Below are 21,764 nucleotides of genomic sequence, written 5' to 3' on the forward strand. Positions count from 1 at the left end.
AGTATTCCATTCTACTTTGCAAAATCAGTGTGACACTCATCGCGGGAAGGTCTCGTCCTCGGCTTTTCACCGTTCGCGCACCAATTGCTGTTCTTTTTCGATTCTGAAGTCTGTAGGTGTTGATGCTCAGAAGCAGGGCTCCTTTCACTTACGTGTCAAGGCTGCGGTGTTCTGCTTATGGTCGTACAACGAAAACTGAAAAACCTAGCGCAAATCCTCCGCATCTGCGGCCCACTTAACTGTCTGATCCTTCTTGCAGCTGTTTGGAGTCTATATTGACCCGGGTCGGCCGTTTCTGAAGATCGTCTCTACAGTCTTGCATCCTCGCACTGATTGATCGGCGCAAAATGCAATTGATCTTGGTCCTCTTCGTTTTCCTGGTCAGGACATTCGGTGTTCGTGCTGGCCACCGCCTTGCCTCGGAATATGGTTATACGGCCCCCAATGTTTCATCTACCTACCCCGCTTCCACATATTGCGTAAGTAAAGTTGGCCATGGCACCAGCAACCGTCGTGGGCTAAAATCGGTGAAAGTGTGGTGCACTCGAAGCTGCCGGATTCGGCTCCAGGGTCGAGTATTCGGGAGAGGAAGCGTACGAAGAAAGCATCGATTCGTACTGGTCCAACTTAGAACATCTACATCCGTGGTGCCTGATCCAACCGCTCACCACCGATGAGGTATCCAGAGTCGTCGCGACTCTCGTCACCGCAAGCGAGGTCCAAGAGTGCCGATTCGCCGTGCGCAGCGGGGGCCACACCACCTGGGCTGGAGCTGCGAATATCGAACATGGCATCACCATCGACTTGCGCCACATGAACTCGACGACATACCATGCTGGGAATTCCACTGCTGCCATTCAAGCCGGTGCCAGGTGGGAGTCCGTTTACACTACTCTTGATGCGCTCAATGTCTCTACGCCTGGCGGTCGATGTAACAGGCCAGGTGTTGGTGGGCTTGTCCTTGGGAGCGGCCTCTCTTTCTTCAATGCCCGTAAAGGCTTCGTGTGTGATAGCGTAGCCAATTTCGAGGTACGGGAAACACCCCAAAGCCCGCGCTTTTGTCTTTTCCCCGCCGGTCCGTTGATCCTCCATCGCAGGTTGTTCTCGCCAACGGAGATGTCGTCGACGCGAATAGCCAGCAGAATCCAGATCTTTTCCAGGTTTTGAAAGGCGGTTCCAACAACTTTGGCATCGTTACCAAGGTGGACATGGAAGTGTTTGACAACCACGGAGAACTTTGGGGAGGTCTTCTCCAATACCCCAGCAGCACCATGTCGCAGCACGCCAAAGCCTTTACGCGCTTCACGGACAACATTGAGACCGACCCCAATGCATCTACCATCATGTACACCTCCTTCAACTCCGAAGATCCGGGAGACGTAGCCATCTTTGACGGCCATGTCTACACCAAGCCTGTGGTGCGGCCACCCAGCTACGACGAATACTATGCGATTCCCGGAGTCATGTTCGACACTACTCGCATCACCAATATGTCCGACCTCGTAGCTGAGGTCCCCATTGAGAATGGATGGCGGTGCGTCTCCAGACCCTCCAGAGTGTGATAACTTGACCGGTCTGACTTGCCTTTCAGTCAAGCGATGATGACCTGCACCTTCCAAAACGACGAGAAGATGCTGAGCAAAGCCCTCGAGCTCTTCACGCTCACGGCCAAGAAGCTCAACGGCACATCCGGCACCTGGAGCTTCGGAAACCAGTACCACCCGCTCCCCAAGATCTACACCAAGCATTCGGTCGAAAAGGGCGGCAACATCCTCGGTCTGGACCGCGCATCGTCGAATCTCGTCAGTAAGTTTCACTGCCCTTCCGAGCTTCCTTGGGAGAACGGCAGACTGATGGCGGAGATTGTTGCTCGTGTAGTCATGCTGGCCTTGGTGCAATGGGACGACGCGGCCAACGACGCGCGGTTCATCGAGGCCAACCGGCAGCTGGTCGATGACGTCGTCGTGCACTCGCGCAGCGTGGGCAAGGCCAACGAGTGGCTCTACCTGAACTATGCTTGGGCGTCGCAGGACGTGCTGGCGAGCTACGGACCGGAGAGCGTGGCCAAGATGCGGGCGGCGTCGGCGAAGTACGATCCAAACGGCGTGTTCCAGCGGCTGGTTCCTGGCGGGTTCAAGCTCGCTGACGTCGGTAAATAGAGGTGGTTGGTGTGGCGACTCGGCAGTCGGAGGCCGTGTAGGGAGGGGAAGCTCCAACGTATTTGTAGCTGTTGGGAAAGGGACCCATGCAAACACACCCCTAGCCATCGCGCGATCAACCAAGTTGCAAAGTCTGGAGCAGCCGTTGGAGCTAATTATGGACGTGGCCGTGCGCGCAGGTGTTTCAGAGTCCAGAGCAGACCTACACCTCAAGCTGCGAACACCCAACCCACCCGCTTCGTCAATGGCACCGCCGCACTTGCGGCCGACCCTGCATGCCAGCGCGATGGTGGTGATGCACCCTGCATGCTCAGCTCTCCGCAGCAGAGACCGTGCCGACGCAGGGGCGCAAGCACGGGTCCGTAGGTGGGAGGAGCCAGCAGGATGACGATGACGATCGAGCATCTCAAAACATCTCCAGATCTCTTGCGAGGATCGGCGGGCTGCCGGGGCCGGGCAACGGCAGGCGCGTGGATCTGTTCGGCACGGCGGATGTGTGGATGCAACATTGGCACTGACGCGTCCTCGCGTCGCGACAATGGATCGCGATGGCCCGACGTCATCGCGGCTGCTAACAACAGAACAAACACCAAACAACTTCCCCTATACGTGACGTTATAGCCCGACTTAAGGATCCCCCGGCGTGCACATCTCGGCCTGTTGTGGGGAAGGCGGCACAAGCATGGTCCAAGTGTTGATGTAAACAAAACCTGTTTCGTCGCTTGCACAACCGCCCTCGCACCTCCGCCTACCTCATCCGCTGCGAAAAGCCCGCAAGCCTCCGACGCACTGGAAGTCTAGAACCCCCCGAACTGCCCTAAGGCCGCGCGAAGGGCACCGAAACCCGCGCGCGCAGCTGGACCCCTCGGTGCTGCCAGCCGTCCCTCTCTCAGCTCCGTTGCTCCTCTTCGCGCGCGCGCAGCCCCACACCCCAAGCCAGAGTGGGGCACATCGCATCACCAAAGGCGGCGGGCGGCGCTCTCGCCTTTGCTCGCAGTCTTGTCGTCGGGCCTCCCTCGCCCTCCACCCCCCCTCCCAACCCCACTCCACCACCACCTGCGTGCCCGGGGAGACGCGCGCTTTTGCGATACCCACGAGCTGCTGCAGTCCCAGAGTCCGGACCACCGGGTTTCGCGGTCCATGCGCGTCGCCGCCCACTTAATTACTGTTGTGTACCCTGTGAATCCCTCCCCTTCTCCCCCGCCGCCCCTAACATCCATCGTACCATTCGATCCGCGCGACTCATGAACTTGGTTAGCCCGCGCGTGTTGACTGAGAAAGAGGGGAAAGCTGAAGGGACTTCTCCGGCCCGGCGTGGACGCCCACAGCACCATTCCCTCGAGATCTGCAGCAGTCGGACCGGTTCCTGGCGAGTGCGAGTTTGTTGTGGTGCAGAGGGAGCGAAAAGGCGCGAGTCGAGTCGAAGCGATGACGCTCGCACCAACTGCCCTGCATGGTAAGAGTGCTATGACGGGAACAACAGCCCGAGTTAAGAGCGCGCACTGCTTATCCAACTTATTTTATCCCCTTCGTCATAACCATCACCAACATCATCATCACCCCAGCCAGGCCCGTGTGCCATTAATAACACTGCTCCCTCCCCCCGTATTCGGCAACACGGATAGCCTGACTCTGCCGACCGGCACTCTTCGTTTACGTGAAACGCTTGACGCTGCAGTCGGCAATGCAAGGTACATGCAACCGCCGACGTCGCGCTACCCAAACCATGTACATACGGCTTATGCGATGCGGCGCGCCCGGCAGCGCGGGTTTGTCGTGTGGCTGGGCGAGTAGCAGTTCAGCAACACATCAACACATCAACTGCGGGCTTTAGCGAGCCCTATCGTTGCTGGCGCCTGACCGGTAAGGCAGGGGTTCGAAGAGGGCTCCAAGGGTAGGGCGCCTTGCAGCAGCAGAAGCCACGAGAGAGGAGCTGCCGTGCTGCCCCCCAGGGGCGAGAACGACGCCTCCTGCGGGCATCGCGCGCGCTAACTCCTGCGCGGCGCTTCCGACAACCTGCCCGCCTTTCCCTTTTCTCGCAAGCGGGTTGCGGGCAGAAGCTGACGAAGCGAAACGGGATAGGAAACCGAAAGAGCATCATGCAGCGAGGCCCGATCAAAGGCAGCAATGAAGGAAAAATAGAAAGATGAAAAAAAAAATGCCGCTGTCCCCCCGTTTGCCCGACTTGGGCGGCAATCCCAACACTCAATGGCCGGGCCTGTCGCCGAAAAGCGAAAGAACACCTGCTCGATTGGGGGCGAGTTAAGTTGGGACGGAAGGAAAAAGAGGAAAATAGGACGTGCGCGTAGCGTACGGCAGGATCCGAAGCGCTCCGGTCCGTATGACCCGGCCCAAGACTCCAGGTCCGGCAACCCAGCAAGCAGCTGTACGCCTCTTTTTTCTGCGTGGCAGTGCATTGGACAATGACAAATCCCCTATTGGGACGCCTTTTGGGGCTGACGAGTTCCTGCTGATGCCGGCTGGTGGTGTATTGGACCCATATTCCAGATCTTGTGCAACCATCAACCCGTGATGTGACCTATCCCATCACTTGACGGCATCCGATCGGACCGAGAAGAAGATGACCTGCATCCTTGACGCTGACGGCCGGGACGGGCACTAGCAGTCACATGCGATCGGGGCCGACGAGCTGAGGACGAGTGCGGCGTTACGCGTGGGCGGGGTTGGACGCTAGTGTCGCGGATTCGTGAGAGCTACAGTGAGCTGCGAGGGGGTGAGTGCCGAGGCCCATGCGGGACATGGTAGTTGCGACATGGCAGCGGGAGCATGTTGCTATCTTGCTGCTAAGAAACCGTGGACCAGGCAAAAGCTCGCCCAGTCGAAGGCGTGAAAAAAGTTGGGAGGCTGCCTATCAGCCTTCTTCCGTCCTTCATAGCGGTGGTATTGACATCACAATCATCTGTTTGTTTATGGAATCAAAAATGAGGTGGTTATGAGTTACCATTCTTACACACTATCTGCCTCAAAAGGCCTTCTGCAATATTGAAGAGAACCGAAAAACAATGAATATAATCCTCTCGGATGCCGGTATCACAAAACCCACGGTGCTCGACACTTAAGGTCGATGCTAATAATGCGCCGTATTCCCAAAATAACGCCTGTCCGGGTGCACGCCCAACGTGCCAATATCCATAACTCCGTCGCTCGCTGTAGTCCAAGACAAAAAACAATAAGGCATGCTAAGACAAAGAAAAGAAAATAAACGGCGTCCACGTGGGACTGGAGAAGGTGAACAAGTCTTCAGCCAACACGAGCGGTAGCTCGCATTGAACCAGAGTAAGAGGATGCTAATATAGGCAGAAGAGCCAATTAGGCAGCGACACTGATGCCCGTGGTGAAAGGCGTGCAGTCGCGAAGGTCCTGCACGAGGTCGTCGACATTGCCGATGTACCTGCCGAGAAGCGCCTGCTTCTCCGATACGGATCTTGTCTCTTGGCCGGGGTCGCTCAACCTGCGGTCCCGCTTGCGGTCGAGAGCCAGTTGGCTTGAGCTCCGTTCGGCACCCAGGGAGTTGCCTTTTGCGCCGGCCGGAATGGTGGGCGTTTCGTGCATGAGGTAGAAGTAGAACAGCTCCATTAGTTGAAGCTTGACGGCCTTTCCGGTGCTGCGCGACTTGAAGAGCGAGGTTACGGTGAGGAGACCATCGATTGACTCGAACGTCCGCGTGTTGGATGGGGTGTCCAGCAGTGCGGTGACGAGCACGAGAAGAGAGCGGGACTGGATGGAAGGGCATTCGCCGCAGTCAAGAAGGTCGAGCAAGAGCTGCAAAATTGTTAGAAATCTGGTTCGGTGGGTTGACATATGCGACGTGCGGTACTTACGTTCATGTAGATTTCGCGGCCGAACAATGCACGCGAAGGCGGGTGCAGGAGGAGAGCGCCTTGCAGGAGGTCGAGCACAGAGAGGATGAGGACGTCGCTTTGTCCGCTTGCGCCCATGCCCATTAATCTCTCGAGACATGCGATGAGCCGTGTTGCGACTGGAGCTTGTTAGCGGCTGGTCACCCGGTGCCAGGTGGGGCAGACTCACCATTCCACTCGAACCCCTCTTGCAGACGGAAGAACTCTCTGAACGCCGGATCGCCGTGTAGCGCGCCGAGTGCCTTGGGTTCAGACGGGCCCTTCTTGGATGCGGAGCCATTGCGCTTGTGTTTGGCGGCGGCGGGGTCGGTCTTCTGGCTCAGGCATATTTGTGCCAGCAGGCCCTCGATCTGGCGCAGGCCTTTGCGGACCTTGGAGCTGTCCTTGGAGGTGATGTTGTCGAAGGAAACGGATAGAAGGGCCTCCATGGCGAAGTGTGGTGTGGTGGTGGTGAGCAGCGGAGTGCGATGGGACGGCTCGTGTCTAGGCAGGTCGGCGCATGTAAATAGGGTTGGCGGTGCTGAGAATTAAGGGTTGGCTGGGAGAGAGTCAGTGTGACATGCAAGCATGCAAGTCAGCCAGGTGCCTGGAACGGAGCCACTAGCGCCGGCCTGGGGTTGCTCCAGCGGACTCCACCGACGCGCCCAATCGCGCGGCGGGCAGCAACGGCTGAGCGACTGATCAGAGCAGGCGCAGCGATCAGTGACCGGCGAATGACGTTGGGCGCGGCATGCCCGGTTCTGCACTCACGGGCTGCCACACTGCGCTGGCACAGCGCAAGTCGTCCCGCCAACCGCTCGATGCCCGCGTCCTCCTGGCCGCACCCCCCGGCTCGCCTACGCTGCCCCTCGTTCTTCCGTCCAGCTGCCTGCGACTGCGCCCGCGCCTGCCTGCCGTTTCAGCCGCCGCAGAGCCGCTTCAGCCCTCTAAGCCCCTACACTGCCGCAGCCGCAGACCGCAAACCCATCGTGAGCCCTAAACACGCAACGGAATCAACACCACGAAAAAAAAAGTTCTCGCTTATCCACGCACGCACGCTCGCTGCCCGTCAGGCCGCACCACGGCCACTGCTCGGATTGCCACGATTCACGGCAGATCGGTCGGTGCCCATTCAACGTTCATCGGCTGGCTCACACGACGCGTTTTCTAGCCGCGCTCTGGAATGTTTCCGTTTTGCTGCACATTTCACGATCTCTGGCGCGAACGCGTGCGCTGGGAGCTATGACTTTGACGTCACGTATCGCGGTCTGCCTAGCCCATGCTGGAGCCCTCAGTAGGCCCTATGCGATCAGACAAACGGCCCGCCCCGGCAGCCTCGCATCATCTCCACCGCTCTTTGCTCTTCTTGCTTTTTCCTGCGTCTTCACAGCGCCAGCCGCGTGACCCACCACCACATCCTCTCCGTAAGTACTTCCGCGGCCTCGGAGCGTGAAGACTGACAACGGAGCGGAAGAGTCTGGATTCTGAGATCAACCGTCGCGTGCGGGCGCTAGCGCGGCGTGGCCGGTCGCTATGATGAAGCCTTGCAGCACTACCCCTGCCACTAGGCAAGCCTCACTCTGTGATTGGGGAGGAGCAAAAAAAAGATGCTCGTCGAGAGCAGGTCGTATTGCGCCGAGCGGGTGCGTTGCGTGAGTTGTGCACGGAAAATATCAGGGATGCCACGCGACGTCGATCCAGTGCCAACAAGCGAAATAGAAGGGCAAGAGTCCGCAATGACGCAGCAAGGCCTCGAACAACTGTCGGGAAATTTCCATCATCGATCTCAGGGTCTACAAGCCAAGTGTCCGGTCGCCATTGGAAACCCGGGCAGCGAAACGAGCACACCGTTGGGGGATGACGCAGGGAGAGGCATGTTGGAGTCGGCGAGCCGATCCGATCCACGAGCACCGTTCGCCCTGGAATTGTCGGTATGGACAGAACATGCGATCGAATTTAGCCGACCTCTTCAGCCCTCTTCTCGTGACGCCGCGTCCGTTGGCGCTCCCGGTGACACCGCGTTGGGTTTTTGAAATGTTCAGGTCGCGAAGGGTCCAACCTCAGCCACGCCGGGGAACGTGTATCTATGCCCTTCCGGGAATGGTCACGAGCGCCTCCAGCTGAACTGCTCACCGCGTGCATGATCACAGTCTTCCACAAACGGCAAGGTGACCGATGGAATTTCACAAATAACTTCTAGTCGCGGCAGTTGAACGGAACTTGTGGGAATTCCAGCTAGACCCGGGACCCTTGGATGGCAGGCGCCGCCGATCAGCTGACCAGTATTTGATAGTGCGACTCATGATAGACGCTGCTGACGACCATATTTGTTGGGGTGGCTGGCCTCATTTTTTCCCAAGCTCTTGTCTCATGCTCATGCCGCAGCGCTCTTGTCTCAGTTGCAGGTCCCACCGGGCGATATGCACTACAACGGTACTTCGACCTGTTGGAGCACATCTTCGATCACGTCGTCCACGGTCACGCCGTCCAATACTTCCCTCACAGCCTCCAACGAGCTGCCCCACTGCATGCTGCGCTCGTTTTCGGGAGCCGTTAATAGAATACGGTGTGGGTATATCTTTCGTGCTGCAAGGGCAACAAGAGATGGTGGCACATAATTCAGCCCGTGCAGTGGCGCAAGAGCTCTGCCTGATATAAGCTCGTGACCACCTTGGGCAGGCATCTCTGGAACTTACCGCACCAGCAGCTCAAAGTGCCTGGTCGCCAGTGCTGATATACCACCGCTCACTGCTCGGTGCAGACGCAGGAACGCAATCAGGTTCTGCATGTAGGCAAAGACCTCGGAGCTGATGCGAACATCGCCCAAGAGTTTCGTTATGCAGTCGAGGTCCTTCAAAGCGTTAGTGTTGCCTGGCTGGACTACGAAACAAAGAAGGTAGACTGAAAGCCTACATCTTGGGGAAAGAGAGGCGACTTGGCTATTGCTTTCGGCGACCCGAGGGTCATTGACGACGACGGCCGCACGACTGAAGATAACGAAGCTTGATCGTCTTCCAAGCCTCGGTACTCGTCCAGGTTGGGGAATCCGTCTTCATCTTGGTGATAGTGTGAGATGAAGAACTGATTGTTCTGGACGACAGTCAGCGAAAACCCAAAAAGAAGATGAGAAAACGTCAGTCTCACGAGGTGTGGCGTCAGGCTTATGTCAGGATCGGAAGCCGAGAGAGCAATGAACAGGAACCGCTTGGGCGCAGAATGCACTGCGGTACGCGTGAAGATGCGTCTTCCTCGAATCAACTGCCGAGACACGTCAGCTTACGACAAGTTACGTTGGTTTTGAGAACATGCCTCCAGAGCTTGAGTCTGGACCTGCCGAGGAGAGAGGTTGAGGTTCTTTGCGATGACCACATTTGCTATTTTACGATTGGGCTCGAGTGGAGACTTGGGGCTGCGGCGATGTGGCGGACGGAAGGTGGAGAAGTTGTCCTATATTTATCAGCAATCTGACATGTTCCCGTGTTGGCGCAAATAGTCCGCCAAACGCCAACGTGAGAGATAAGCGTTTGCATACCGTGTCCCGGGAGTTTCTGGGTGGCGACGAGAAATAGGAAATGTCGTCGTCCTCTACGAGCAGACCGTTGCCGAAGGTGTCAAGCGTAGTCCTTTCCGAGCACTCCAGGACAGTACTGGAGAGGCCGAACACGCTGCCGGCTATCTGCGCTCGGCGTCAGTGTCGGCTGCTCACAGCCTCACGAAGGGGAAGTACAAGCTCTAGCTCCAGACAGAGCGGATCCAGCAAGGAGGGCTCGGCCTCGACAATGGCATGCTCTTTGGTGATCAGACAAAGCAGAGCGGCGAGCTCTAGGTCGGACAGCGTCTGCACCTTCTCTGCGACGCGCTCGGCGGAGTGCGATGAAGGTGACATCACCAGCCTAGAGGTGTCGCAGGCGGGGAGCGTCCGTGGGAGCGTCCGTGGCGGCGACCACGTCCCTGGTAAGGGGCCGAGACAGTCACGTGATGTTTCGCCCGCGCGCGCAAAGCTGGGCGCCGTGCCTGAGCAATAGGCAGAGACGTCTGAGCGCGGGGCCTGTGTTCGCGCACGGAAGCGTGCTGTTACGAGTGCCGGCGCGCTCTTCAGTTGGGAATTTCGAATTTCGGCGCAGCCGCAGGCGGCGACGGACTAGACCCAACAACCGGGAGCGTCTGCTCGTCTCAGCGGCAAGCACCCAGCGACCGGGACGGGCTGTAGACGCCGCTGAGCCTATCTTCGCATCAACAGCACCTGCTCTGTGCCCAACCACGTCGTCAGGCCTCGCCGGTCGCCAGCCTGCTTACGCGCTGGTTCCCCGGGCAGTGATCCCAGCGGCATCCCTGCCCGCGCATTCACCTCATCCTGGCACGCCCGCTCCGCTCTCGTCTCGACGTCTCCGCCGTCGACGCTGAGATTTGAGGTCCGCGAAGCCTCGCACCTCATCTTCACCCCCGAGTGCTCGACTGCTGTCGGCCACGCGCGCCAGACCATGTTCACAACTCCCGCTCCCTCCGCCCCGACGCTCTCGACCACGACCTCGCCCGCCTCGCCCACCTCGCCCACCCGCTCGGGCAGACTCCGTGGGCTCAGCTACCTGCGCAGCTACACCCACCTCCACTCCTCGAGCGATCGATCTTCCGCCGGAAGCAGCGGCCACATTCGACGCCCTTCGCTCGTCCGCACGCGATCGACCCCGAGCGCCAACGCCTCGCTCTCTTCGTCCAGCACCGATACTGCCCCGAGTGCCGACCTGCCCACCAACGCCCGCCACGCCCCCGTCAACGGCGCCGCCGACACTCCTGGTGCCACCAGCGGCTGGGTCCCCACCGTCGTGGGTCGCAGCGGCCTGTCTCGCGTCGCATCTTCCGCAGAACCTTCCACCACCTCCGCTACATCGCCGCGACCCGCATCCATGACTCGCACTCGTGCTGAGTCGGCCGCTCCCTCCTTGGGTGTCTCTCACCACGGCCCCTCCAGTGGTGATGCGACCGCCGAAACGTCTACACCTCACAAGCAGCTGCCATCGATACGGTTTATCCCGCATGAAGATCCCAGGGCCTCGCGCCCAAGCCTGCAATTTCCCCCCATCTCGAGGACCTTGCCAAGTGAGGATTGCGTCATACGGGTCGGGAGGTACTCCGAGAAGGACAACATCCCCAACGACCTCCCACCCCATCTTCCGTCGTCCGCTCCGGTTGGATTCAAGTCAAAGGTCGTGTCCCGCAGACACTGTGAGTTCTGGTGCAAGGACGGTCAGTGGTGGATCAAGGACGTCAAGTCGAGCTCCGGGACTTTCCTTAATCATATTAGGCTCTCTCAGCCTGGCGTGGAGAGCAAACCCTACAAGGTTGGAGACGGTGATGTCGTCCAGCTTGGAATTGACTTTAGAGGCGGTGAAGAAATGATCTTCCGTTGTGTCAAGATTCGCATTGAGTGCAATCGAAACTGGCAGAAGGCACTGAACAATTTCAAGTAAGTCTAACGCAAATGGGGCGACCCGCGATGGAGCAACCCTGACGGCGACAGCAAATCTACCCACAAGCGCTTGCGCAACCTTGCGCAAGGCGTGAAGTCCAAAGACTCGGACTCTGCAAGCACGCATAGCACTGACTGCAGCATTTGCCTGATGTCAATCCGCCCTTGCCAAGCTCTCTTCGTCGCGCCTTGTTCTCATGTCTGGCATTACAAGTGCATCGCGAGAATCATCAATGGCCCGACTTACCCGCAATTCATGTGCCCGAACTGCCGTATGGTAAACGATCTGGAAGCGGACGTTAGCGAGCCGGAAGACTGGGACGACGAATTAGACGAAGAACTCGAGGATCAAATCGAAGAGAAGCTCGCAACTGCTTCCATTCCGATCGCTAGCGGCACTCCCAGGACCCTGGAAACTGAAGCTGATGGCACCACTACGCCACGTGCCACTCCCTTGATTCTTGGTGGGATCAACAACGGCAGTGAGTTGATAGGGACCTCAATGGGCGATGCAAGGATTGAAGAGGAGGACCTGGCTGCTGGTATGGTCGGTGTCTCTCTGAGCGGAGATATTGGCCCGCCGTCAGATCAAGAGCAACTGTCGGACACGGGTCTCCACACACCTCCTGATGAGGATGCTCTGGCGGAGTCAATCGCGTCCCCGTCAGCTAATGTTCAGCCCGTTCCCATAACGGCAGCTGGACCCGGGCCATCGTCGACCGGAACACCTTTGGGAGAGAGCGGAACTCTGCCCGCTCCAGCTCCGTCTGACCAGTACGCATTAAGCCCTACTCCGCCGGTCCCCGGCCCAGAGTGTCCCATGACCCCGCGGAACAACGCCGGCCCTTTCGTTTTGGATGGCGCTGGCGGCAGCAGCCGTCGGGGTAGTTCTGAAGATGCTCTGACTGATAGCGTTGAAAATAGGGTCAGCAACAACAGCTCATCAACTGATGTGGCGTAATTTCTTTGCATAATTTTCCATTGATACCTGGGCCGCGGCGGTGGGGAAGGCGAGCGAGGCGTTTTTCGTTGATATCACGGGTGGCAGCATGATACGCAAGGGTCTGCATTTTGGATTTTGGTTCTGTTGTCTCTTTCCCCTTTAATCTCTTTTCACCCGCATACGGGGCTCGTCAACCCCGGCATCCTGACCGTCATCACGGCCTGCTCAAAGCATTGAGCAATCTGATTTCTTGTAAAGCGAGTTGCATAGCTGCACATGCGAAAAAGTAGTACAGACGCGGTCGCTGCCAAGGTTAGGAATAATCAATTCTGAGCCGATGAACCGGTCTGAGCTTGTGCTGTTATTCCCAATGTTCGACACTACATAGGATTTACGGCCTATTTGAAGAAACAGAAAAGAGTTGCAAGCGTCACTCCGCGGCGCCTGTTGGCCTCGTCCTCGAAGAATTTATATGGGAAGTCTAAGCGCCGTCAAATGAACGAGAAGTGGTTAAGACCGGAGGTTGTCATGGCGTAGGGCTGAGCTGACTAACGTCATGCCGAGACGGCCGACGAGCGTCAAGAAATCGCCGCCGCCTGGCTCACGCTCGCATCCTCCCCACCAGCCACACTTTGCCGTCATGTTGCGATCAAGATCAGCACTGGCATCGCGAGCGTTACAGCGCGCGATACCGCGGGCGCATGTCCCGGTTAGGCGCTTCGCTAGTGTTCGCGCAGAAGAGAAGGTATGAGCTCACGCCGAAGCAAACGTCAGAAAGTTTGACATACTCACCATTGCAGGACCCCGTCGAGCTGGATCAGATCACCACCCTCCCTAATGGCATTCGAGTCGCGACCGAGGCCCTCCCCGGCCACTTCTCTGGAATTGGCGTTTACGTTGATGCCGGCTCCCGCTACGAAACCCCCGAACTCCGCGGCGTGTCGCACATCATCGATCGGCTAGCGTTTAAGTCTACCACAAAGAGGACATCCGACCAGATGCTGGAGATGCTTGAGTCACTGGGTGGTAACATCCAATGCGCTTCGAGCAGAGAAAGCTTGATGTATCAGTCGGCCACCTTCAACAGCAGAGTTGAAGACTGTGTAGGCCTGCTTGCTGAGACCATTCGCGACCCGTTGATCACGGAAGAGGAGGTTTACCAGCAGCTGGCTACGGCCGAATACGAGATTCAGGAGATCTGGAGCAAGCCGGAGCTCATTATTCCGGAGCTGGTGCACATGGCGGCCTACAAGGACAACACTCTGGGCAACCCACTGCTTTGCCCCCAAGAAAGGCTGGATCAGATTACCAAAAATGTGGTGGAGGCATACCGCAAGACCTTCTTCCGGCCTGAGAGGATGGTCGTTGCTTTTGCTGGCGTCAATCACCAGGAGGCGATTAAGCTCTCCGAGCAGTACTTTGGCGACATGAGCAAGGAACCGGTGCTCTCACAAGTTGGTGGCCAGGCAACGCTCAACGCCGAAGGCCAATCCACGACTACGTCTACGCCTCCGAATGTAGCGTACGGTGCTACGAACCCACAAGAATCGTCCAAGTTATTTGGAAAGATTCCTTTCTTCAAGAACCTCTCCACCTCGGCTCAGCACTCTGCACAACACACCAATTCCACTCTCACCACTTCCGCTTTCTCTGAGCCTGAGCTCACCCGCCCCTCTCATTACACGGGTGGGTTCCTGTCGCTACCTCACATGCCGCCGCCACCCAACCCAGCATTGCCGCGTCTCTCGCACATCAATCTGGCTTTCGAAACTCCCGGCATCAGCTCCGAGGACATCTACGCGCTAGCAACCCTACAGACCCTTCTAGGTGGTGGCGGCTCCTTCTCTGCCGGCGGCCCTGGAAAGGGCATGTATTCTCGCCTTTACACCAACGTGTTGAACCAGTACGGCTGGGTTGAGTCGTGCACGGCTTTCAACCACTCGTACTCGGACTCTGGTCTCTTTGGCATCAGTGCCTCCTGCGAGCCTCGCAGCATTGGCAGCATGCTTGACGTCATGTGCCGCGAGCTTTCTTCTCTGTCGGCGCATGCGGGTTTCCACGCTCTCAAGGAAGGCGAAGTCCAGCGCGCCAAGAACCAGCTTCGCTCGTCGCTGCTTATGAACTTGGAAAGCCGCATGGTGGAGCTGGAAGATCTGGGCAGGCAGGTGCAGGTGCACGGGCGCAAGGTCGGTGTTATGGAAATGTGTGGCAAGATCGAGAAGGTCACGATCGAGGATCTGCGTCGGGTAGCCGGGGAAGTATTTGGCGGCATGATTAAGAACCCCGGCGGCGGCAGCGGCGCGCCTACGGTGGTGCTGCAGGAAGGTCTCTACGACGGAGAGGCTCCATCGCAGAGGAAGAGTTTCAAGTGGGAAGAGATTCAGGAAAAGATCGGCAGGTGGCAACTGGGCAGGCGGTAAGGTGTAAATGGATAGTACATAGGTTGCTGGCCGTGTATGATGTGAATCTCTAGAACACCGGCATGGCGTTATAGGTTGTCCGGGACCGGCTTTCACTCTGGCTTTAGAGCTCAGAGAAGGCTTCTGTAATATAGAAATCACCAATTGTCCAAACTGAGAAGTGAAGCGAGTTGCTTGTAAGCTCGGAAGGCACCTGCAGCGGCGATGGCCCAATCGGGAAACCGCGGTGCGGAAGAACAATGATCCCCGCGGTTAAGCGACACCACACACTCGGCCTATCTACAGACGGGCGAGACGACCGCGCATATCACGACCTATACCCGCGACGCAAATACCAGCAGAGCGACTCCGTTCAAAATGTCTTCCTCGCAACCCTCCAGGCGTGAGTATTCCCGTGCTGCTGCGACCATGCGCCCCCGCTGACCTTGAAAATTGCAGTCTACGTCAAGTACGCGAAGACCCGAGACCGCAACCCCACGAAAGCCGAGCCGTTACTGACGATACGACCTTCTGCAGGGGCAAGCACGTGAGCTACGTCCGTGGCAAGCACACCGTCCGCCCCAACACCAGCATCCTCAAGCTGGAGGGTGTCCAGACCACCGAGGAGGCCAAGTACGTCGACACCCCCGCCCGCCCCGCCAGGCAAAATCGAAAATGATGCGAAAATGATGCGAGGAGAACGAATTTGCTGAGACGATTGGTTTTCTAGCTTCTACTGCGGAAAGAAGGTCGCCTTCGTCTACCGCTCCAACAAGGACATCCGTGGCTCTAAGATCAGGGCCATCTGGGGCACCGTCACCCGCCCGCACGGTACGCGCTTTTTCCCCCCATACACACGGTCCGCCGGGACGATTCAGGGAAAGAGTTCGGGACATCGGAGGAGGACATCTGGCGCAACGGCTGCGAATTTGGGGAACCGATGTGCTGACTGAGATGGGAATTACAGGCAACTCCGGTGCCGTCCGCGCGCAGTTCAGGAACAACTTGCCCCCCAAGTCCCTCGGCGCCAGCGTCCGCGTCATGCTCTACCCCTCCAACGTCTAAATTCCCCACTACGATATGCCAGGTGGAGAAATCGCGCGGGTTATGGCGGAGTAATCATTTCATGATGGGGCGTGGGTTCACGGGTTGTGGCTGGGCGTTGCAGAGGAGGAAGACAAACGACAACAACGTACTGCTGGTAGCATAAGAGCTGGGTTAGAGCCTTTTGTTGCAAACTTCCTTTGCTTGGGATTTACTTTCTTCGAAGATGCATAAAAAAGAAGATACCCCTTTGTTCGTCTGATTTGGTTCGTTCGTTTGTCTCCGTTCCCTTTGCTTCTCGGGGACGGCGAATGGGCTGAGGTCGGGGAAAGGGGTGAACACCGTTCACAACACAGGGCGGGTTAGTTCAACGTTCTGGCGCGAGGCGCGGATGATGGCGCGCGCTGGAAGTAAAAATATCAAATCGTCATCCAGAGTGAACCCAACAGCACGCTTAAACGATGGTGTATGTTTTGGATATCATAACGTCGTCAGCGGTGGGCTACATTTCGCAGACGCGCAGTTCATCATGGCGCTACCCTCTTCGATTGTCTTTCGGTCTGGAATCCATGCAGACGACTTCATCGCGCCGGCCTTGACGTAATCGAAATCCACCAGCTGTCTGTTTCGTTGCTTTGTCGGAAACAGCGGAAGGTCGATAAATTGATCATCATAAAGGTATGAACGGCACCTTACTCGTCGCACATGCCATGCAAGTTTAGTGCTTACTCTCTATTCCTTACATAGAAGGAACACCGGCAAGGTGTAACGCGACTCCTCATGGTAAAAGAAAAGCAGAACACAGTAAGCAAGGGCCACGGGCATATCCGACAGATGGCGTTTTCCGTAAACGACTAAAATGAGTGTCTTGGCCACAACGTGCACCAATCAGAAGGCACGGTGGATTGAAACAGCTCAACGACACTTGACCGAAAGCGAGTCTGAAGGATCGCGCGTACAGGGAAGGTTTCACAGCAGCGCGACTCGGTGATTGGAAGACAGTCGTGGGCTGGGCGGCTCAACTACCAGGCCCCCCAATGACCGCACAGTTAGTGCTTTTGTTGCAAGGTATCACCGCACATTTTGTCTTTCGGCCCCCATGAAGTGACTCGAGGGCGCCTTGGCTTCTCCTGTCAGCATCCTGTTTCCCTATAGCGCTCTTCTCCCCCTGCGTCGACCGAACTTCTGCTTCCTTCTTCATTCCATCTTCAAGGAGCGCAGTTCAGTTGACGATGCTGGGAACACTGCGGGTTGTTTCCGTCTTGACGGTTGGTCTGCAGCTCGCGGCAAAAGCAGACGCGAGCGTTGGTAAGTCTCCCCGCGTTCTCGGTTTGCAACCGGGTTTTGGGAAAGGTATGTTCTGATGCGCGTGCCGCAGATCGCCACCTCCGCAGAGACACATCCTCGAGCCGTTCGAGCGCGCTGCTCAACAGCACCGTCACGACCCAGAGCAATGGGCTCGGCAGCTTGATCATGAACGGCCTTGGAGCCACCAGCTCCGAAGACGCCTCGACGACTCCAACTTTCGCGTCGGTGACGGCTCAAAATGACACCATATCTGCTGCATCCCAGTCTGGTACTCCTGCAGCGAGCTCTAGTTCTCTGTTGAACAGCACCCCGTTCCCGACTTTGGGTGGCAACTCATCGTTCGCTGGAAATGTTACAAACGGGACGTTTGGAACGTTGCCAAGCAGTGGATCCGGTACGTGCTCCCTTCATCGTTGAATACCAGGTAATTCTAACTTTTGCTTAGGAGCGGCTTATGCCACCGCCTGCATGCTGGAACATGAATCATGGCAGACTTTCGCCAGCCCATACTACACCAGCGTGACGTCGATGGAATCCACGACTCTGACCTTGACAAACTACACCGTGTCCACCCGCACGTCAGCTTGCGATACCAACAGCTACGGATGGGTCACCTACATGGTGGGAGACCCGATGGCGGTAGCGACCTGGACGTCTGTGTCATCATCTACAGCATACACCCAATCACTTGCGATCGACGTCAAGCCGCCCACGTGCAATGTTACCGAAGCCGACTGCAAGGCTCTGTGGCAAGACTTCAGGGTCGATTCGAACTACTCAATGCCTTATCCAGGAGCGATTGACGGGTGCGAGGAGAAGCCCGAATGGACCAAATGCGGCATCTGCAGGATCTCGGCGCCCGAGGTCGAGCTCATCTACTTCCCTCACAAGAAGAACACGACGATAGACATGTGTGACAAAGGCGCCAACAAGACCGTTTGTCCCTTTGGTCCGACGACTGCACCGTTTACGTCGGCAAATGCGTATGATGCTGCCAACTGCGCGTATGGAACGAACACGTCGCATCCGACAGCTACCGCAGGTATGTACACCACTTCTCCTTTGTTCCAGGCTGCGGACTGACAGGACCAAACAGGCCCGTACACCACATCGGGCGAGTACACCTTCTTCGAAGGCAACGCCTACCTCTCCTTCCCCGTGGTCTCGGCCGCGTCGACGGCGTGCAACAAGCGGGTCGGCGCGGTGCACTCGAACGTGATGCTCACGCTCGCATCGCAAGACCTGTACTCGTACCGCGGCTACCACTACTACTTCGTCGACGGCGGCTACCCCTTCAACTTCGACGACATGGCGACGGTGGCGTCGGCGCCGTGGTACCAGGCCATGGACGCGGGCAACGCCTGCGAGTACTACGACAAGGACTACTCGTACCTGATGTACCCCAACTTCCTCAACGGCGAGCAGTGGGACGGCAAGGATGGGCCCTGCAAGATCGTCTACCAGTCCGCCTACCGCCCGACGCTGCTGCTGCCGCCGCAGATCCGCTCGCTCGACCCCGAGTGGAACTCGTGTCTGCTCGACCTCGCCGGCACCTTTGACCCGCCCATCGCCCTGACCCCGGCCATGGCTCTCAACCCCACGACCTCTGCCGTCGACAATGGTCCGGTGTCGACCAAGCCTGCCGCCGTGCCCGCTTCGTCTCCGGACTCGCCGGATCCGACCAACACTGGGGGCAGTGATCCGGTGCAGACGACCAAAGCTGGCAACGGCGGGCCGCAAGAGACCGGTGGAAGTGACCCGGTGGAGACTACCAACAACAATGACAATACCCCGCCACCTGCTACTACCAACGATCCCGGTCTCGGCGGCATCATCAGCGCCATCGTCTCACAGGCCACCGGCGGCGGCGGTCAAGCATCCGCACCAACCAATGACAACAATAACAACAACGACAATAACAATAACGACAATAATAATAACAACGATGACAGTAACGATAACGACAACAACAATAACAACGACCCCTCAACCACCGCCGCCAACGGCAACGGCAACGACGCAGGCCTCGGCGGCATCATCAGCGCCATCGCCTCCCAAGCCACGGCTCAAACCGATCCGCCCTCCCAGGCGGCAACAGCAGCAGCACCACCGGCAACCAACGACGCAGGAGCGACGACAGCAGCAGTCGCCGGACAGAATGGCGGCGGCAGCGGCCAGTCGTCCGACAACAACAATCCACCGGACAACTCCGACCCGGCAGCAGCCGGTGCTCCCGCTTCGGCGACAATCGGCGGCGGCGTCGTCGTCGTCGGCGATCCCGCCAGCACCGCAGACGGATCCGACGGTGAAGGAGGAGGAGGGAACAACGGTGGTAACGGGGGCGGAGGAGGCGGCGGCGGCGTCATCATCATCAACACTTCCGCCGCCGCCGCCGCCGCCGACGGATCAAACGGCAATGACAATGGCGGAAACAACAACGGCGGGAACAACGGCGGCGCAGCAACCGCGACCCTCGCCCCCGGCGCGACGACGGTCCTCGGCGACGGCACGCCCGTGTCCGTCGGATCGGGTTTCGTCGTGGTTGCGGGGGGCGATGGTTCCTCCTCGCCATCGACCATTTCGCTCGCTGCCGGCGCCGGTGCCGGTGCCGGTACTAATGCCGGTCAGGAGCAGGGGCAGCAGCAGCAAGGCTCCGGCCAGGGTCAACAGGGTCAGGGTCAGGGTCAGGGTCAGGGCCAAAACACCACACCCCTCTTCACCGTCGGCGGCGCGACGGCCTCGCTCGTCCCGGGCGGCGGCAGCGGCAGCAGCGGCGGCGGACCGGATGTCGTCGTCGTCGGCGGCAGCGTGACGGTGCGGCCGGGCGAGGTTGCTACCATCGCGGGGACACCGGTTTCGGTTGGTGACGGCGGTGCGACGACAGGCGGTCCGGTGGTCGTCGTCGTGGGCGGCAGCACGATCGCGCTGCCTAGTACCGCTACCGGCGGTGCCGCCGGCGGGGATCAGCAGGAAGGAGGAGAAGACGATGGTGGAGTGGCGGTGTTTACGGCGGCCGATGGGCAGGCGGTGACTGCGTCGAGCTTGGCGGATGGCGTCGTTGTCGTGGGAGGGCAGACGCTGAGCCCTGGGGGAGATGCGGTTGCGACGGTGGCGGGCGGGGAGGTGGTGAGTTTGGCGTCGGGGACGGGGACGGCCGGAGGAGGAGGGGGGCTGCTTGTTGTGGGTGGGAGTACGACTGTTGGGTTTGGGGGTGGTGGTGGTGCGGATGGTGCTGAGGCTACTACTGCTACGGGGGGCCAACAACAAGGAGGAGGAGATGACGGATCGGCCGTCGCCACGGTGACGGCGGCGAGTGGACGGGCGTTCACGGCGACGAGCGCGGATGGAACCGTCTTCGTTGGTGGGACGAGTTTGACCGAAGGCCAAGTGGCGACCTTGTCGGGTGGGCAGGTGGTGAGTGTGGATGGAGATGGAGATGTGGTGATTGGCTCGAGCACGGTGTCGTTCTCGGCGCCGGGGAGTGGGAGCGCGAGTGCTAGTGCGAGTGCGACGGAGAGTGCCAGTGCGAAGGCGTCCAGCTCGGGTGATGGGATCACGAGCGTGTCCTTGCAAACTACCAGGACTGGCAGTGGGACGGGCGAGGCGGCTGCAACGAGCACGGGTGGTGCTGGTGCTGTCAAGGGAAGCGGTCCCCAAGTTGTGGCCGGAGCCGCAGTGGGTTGGATGGTTGCATTCTTCTTCGGGTGATTGGCACGATGTCATGTGGTACGAGTATTTGATCAGACAAACGATGTAATATAAGATGATTTCTTCCTGGCATTGGCTCAACTCTAGCAACACCATGTTCAGCTTCGACAAGAAGTCTGCCTTGCTACCCAAATCTTCTCTCATATGTCGAGAGCTCAACTGTTGGCCCGACTTCCAGTGTGTAATTCAGGCGTAGGTTCGGCACAAGCGAGACACTTTAAAGTACTTATGTCTGATTTGAGTATTAAATCATACATTGCTTCAACGTCTCCTTTACCTACTCACGAAGTGATTGCAATGCCTTGTGAAACACCTGTACATATTTCCAAACAGCTGCTAAAGTGTTGAGCACACTTGATATGTCAAAACTTCCAGGCCGCAATTTACTTCTTAAAACACCGTTGAGACGAAAGCGCATGAGTAAATGCGAGACAACAGTCTTCGCTCTCTGTATCAACACAGCAAACGCATAAAGTGAGTCTCAACAAACTTTCTCTCAGGAAATTATTACCCCGCAAAGCAGTCCCAATTTTGGTCGTCAATCTGTGTCTAAAACTGAAGTAGGCTGAATCTTCATTATCCCGCGAGTACCCCCTTTTGGCTCTCGCATACACACCTATTGGCTACTCCTTCTACTGCCAACAGACAGTAATAAATAAGCCATACTCGGCTCATCATGCTCCATCATGTTAGCGTCAGTCACAGTCTCTAACCACACAAGGCCCCCATCTACTTAGAAAACGGTGATCCGGTGGACGGATGCTGAACAGGAGGCGCGCCATTTCCCACGGTGCCGAAACCGAGAGACAGCACGGCGCAGATCGAATGTAGCAATTGATTCGCAAAGATTTTGGCTAAATATTTCATTCGTTCAAG

General features: G+C 57.9%; 6 protein-coding genes across 6 annotated transcripts; 5 read left to right on the top strand and 1 right to left on the bottom strand.

The window, feature by feature from the left end:
• Positions 1-813: 813 nt before the first annotated feature.
• Positions 814-2,159, top strand: SLS55_001803 (uncharacterized protein; the record flags this gene model as incomplete). The annotated part of the gene is made up of 3 exons (XM_066773291.1): positions 814-1,002; positions 1,098-1,534; positions 1,592-2,159. The coding sequence occupies 3 exons, from the start codon at positions 814-816 to the stop codon at positions 2,157-2,159; spliced, it is 1,194 nt and encodes a 397-aa protein (XP_066635858.1).
• Positions 2,160-5,489: 3,330 nt separating this feature from the next.
• On the bottom strand, positions 5,490-6,468 carry SLS55_001804 (uncharacterized protein; the record flags this gene model as incomplete). Its single annotated transcript, XM_066773292.1, has 3 exons — positions 5,490-5,942; positions 6,002-6,159; positions 6,210-6,468. The coding sequence occupies 3 exons, from the start codon at positions 6,466-6,468 to the stop codon at positions 5,490-5,492; spliced, it is 870 nt and encodes a 289-aa protein (XP_066635859.1).
• A 4,455-nt stretch (positions 6,469-10,923) lies between these two features.
• On the top strand, positions 10,924-12,447 carry SLS55_001805 (uncharacterized protein; the record flags this gene model as incomplete). Its single annotated transcript, XM_066773293.1, has 2 exons — positions 10,924-11,483; positions 11,538-12,447. The coding sequence occupies 2 exons, from the start codon at positions 10,924-10,926 to the stop codon at positions 12,445-12,447; spliced, it is 1,470 nt and encodes a 489-aa protein (XP_066635860.1).
• A 510-nt stretch (positions 12,448-12,957) lies between these two features.
• On the top strand, positions 12,958-14,849 carry MAS2_1 (Mitochondrial-processing peptidase subunit alpha; the record flags this gene model as incomplete). The annotated part of the gene is made up of 2 exons (XM_066773294.1): positions 12,958-12,962; positions 13,112-14,849. 2 exons carry the CDS (start codon positions 12,958-12,960, stop codon positions 14,847-14,849), a joined length of 1,743 nt encoding a protein of 580 aa, XP_066635861.1.
• A 357-nt stretch (positions 14,850-15,206) lies between these two features.
• Positions 15,207-15,893, top strand: MAS2_2 (60S ribosomal protein eL33; the record flags this gene model as incomplete). Its single annotated transcript, XM_066773295.1, has 5 exons — positions 15,207-15,231; positions 15,288-15,297; positions 15,366-15,461; positions 15,559-15,659; positions 15,796-15,893. 5 exons carry the CDS (start codon positions 15,207-15,209, stop codon positions 15,891-15,893), a joined length of 330 nt encoding a protein of 109 aa, XP_066635862.1.
• Positions 15,894-17,345: 1,452 nt separating this feature from the next.
• On the top strand, positions 17,346-20,888 carry SLS55_001808 (uncharacterized protein; the record flags this gene model as incomplete). The annotated part of the gene is made up of 4 exons (XM_066773296.1): positions 17,346-17,574; positions 17,626-18,222; positions 18,277-20,306; positions 20,697-20,888. 4 exons carry the CDS (start codon positions 17,346-17,348, stop codon positions 20,886-20,888), a joined length of 3,048 nt encoding a protein of 1,015 aa, XP_066635863.1.
• Between the last annotated feature and the right edge of the window lie 876 nt (positions 20,889-21,764).

This window comes from Diplodia seriata, assembly GCF_021436955.1.
Source record: "Diplodia seriata strain FDS-637 chromosome Unknown scaffold_2, whole genome shotgun sequence".
NCBI classification, from domain to species: domain Eukaryota; kingdom Fungi; phylum Ascomycota; class Dothideomycetes; order Botryosphaeriales; family Botryosphaeriaceae; genus Diplodia; species Diplodia seriata.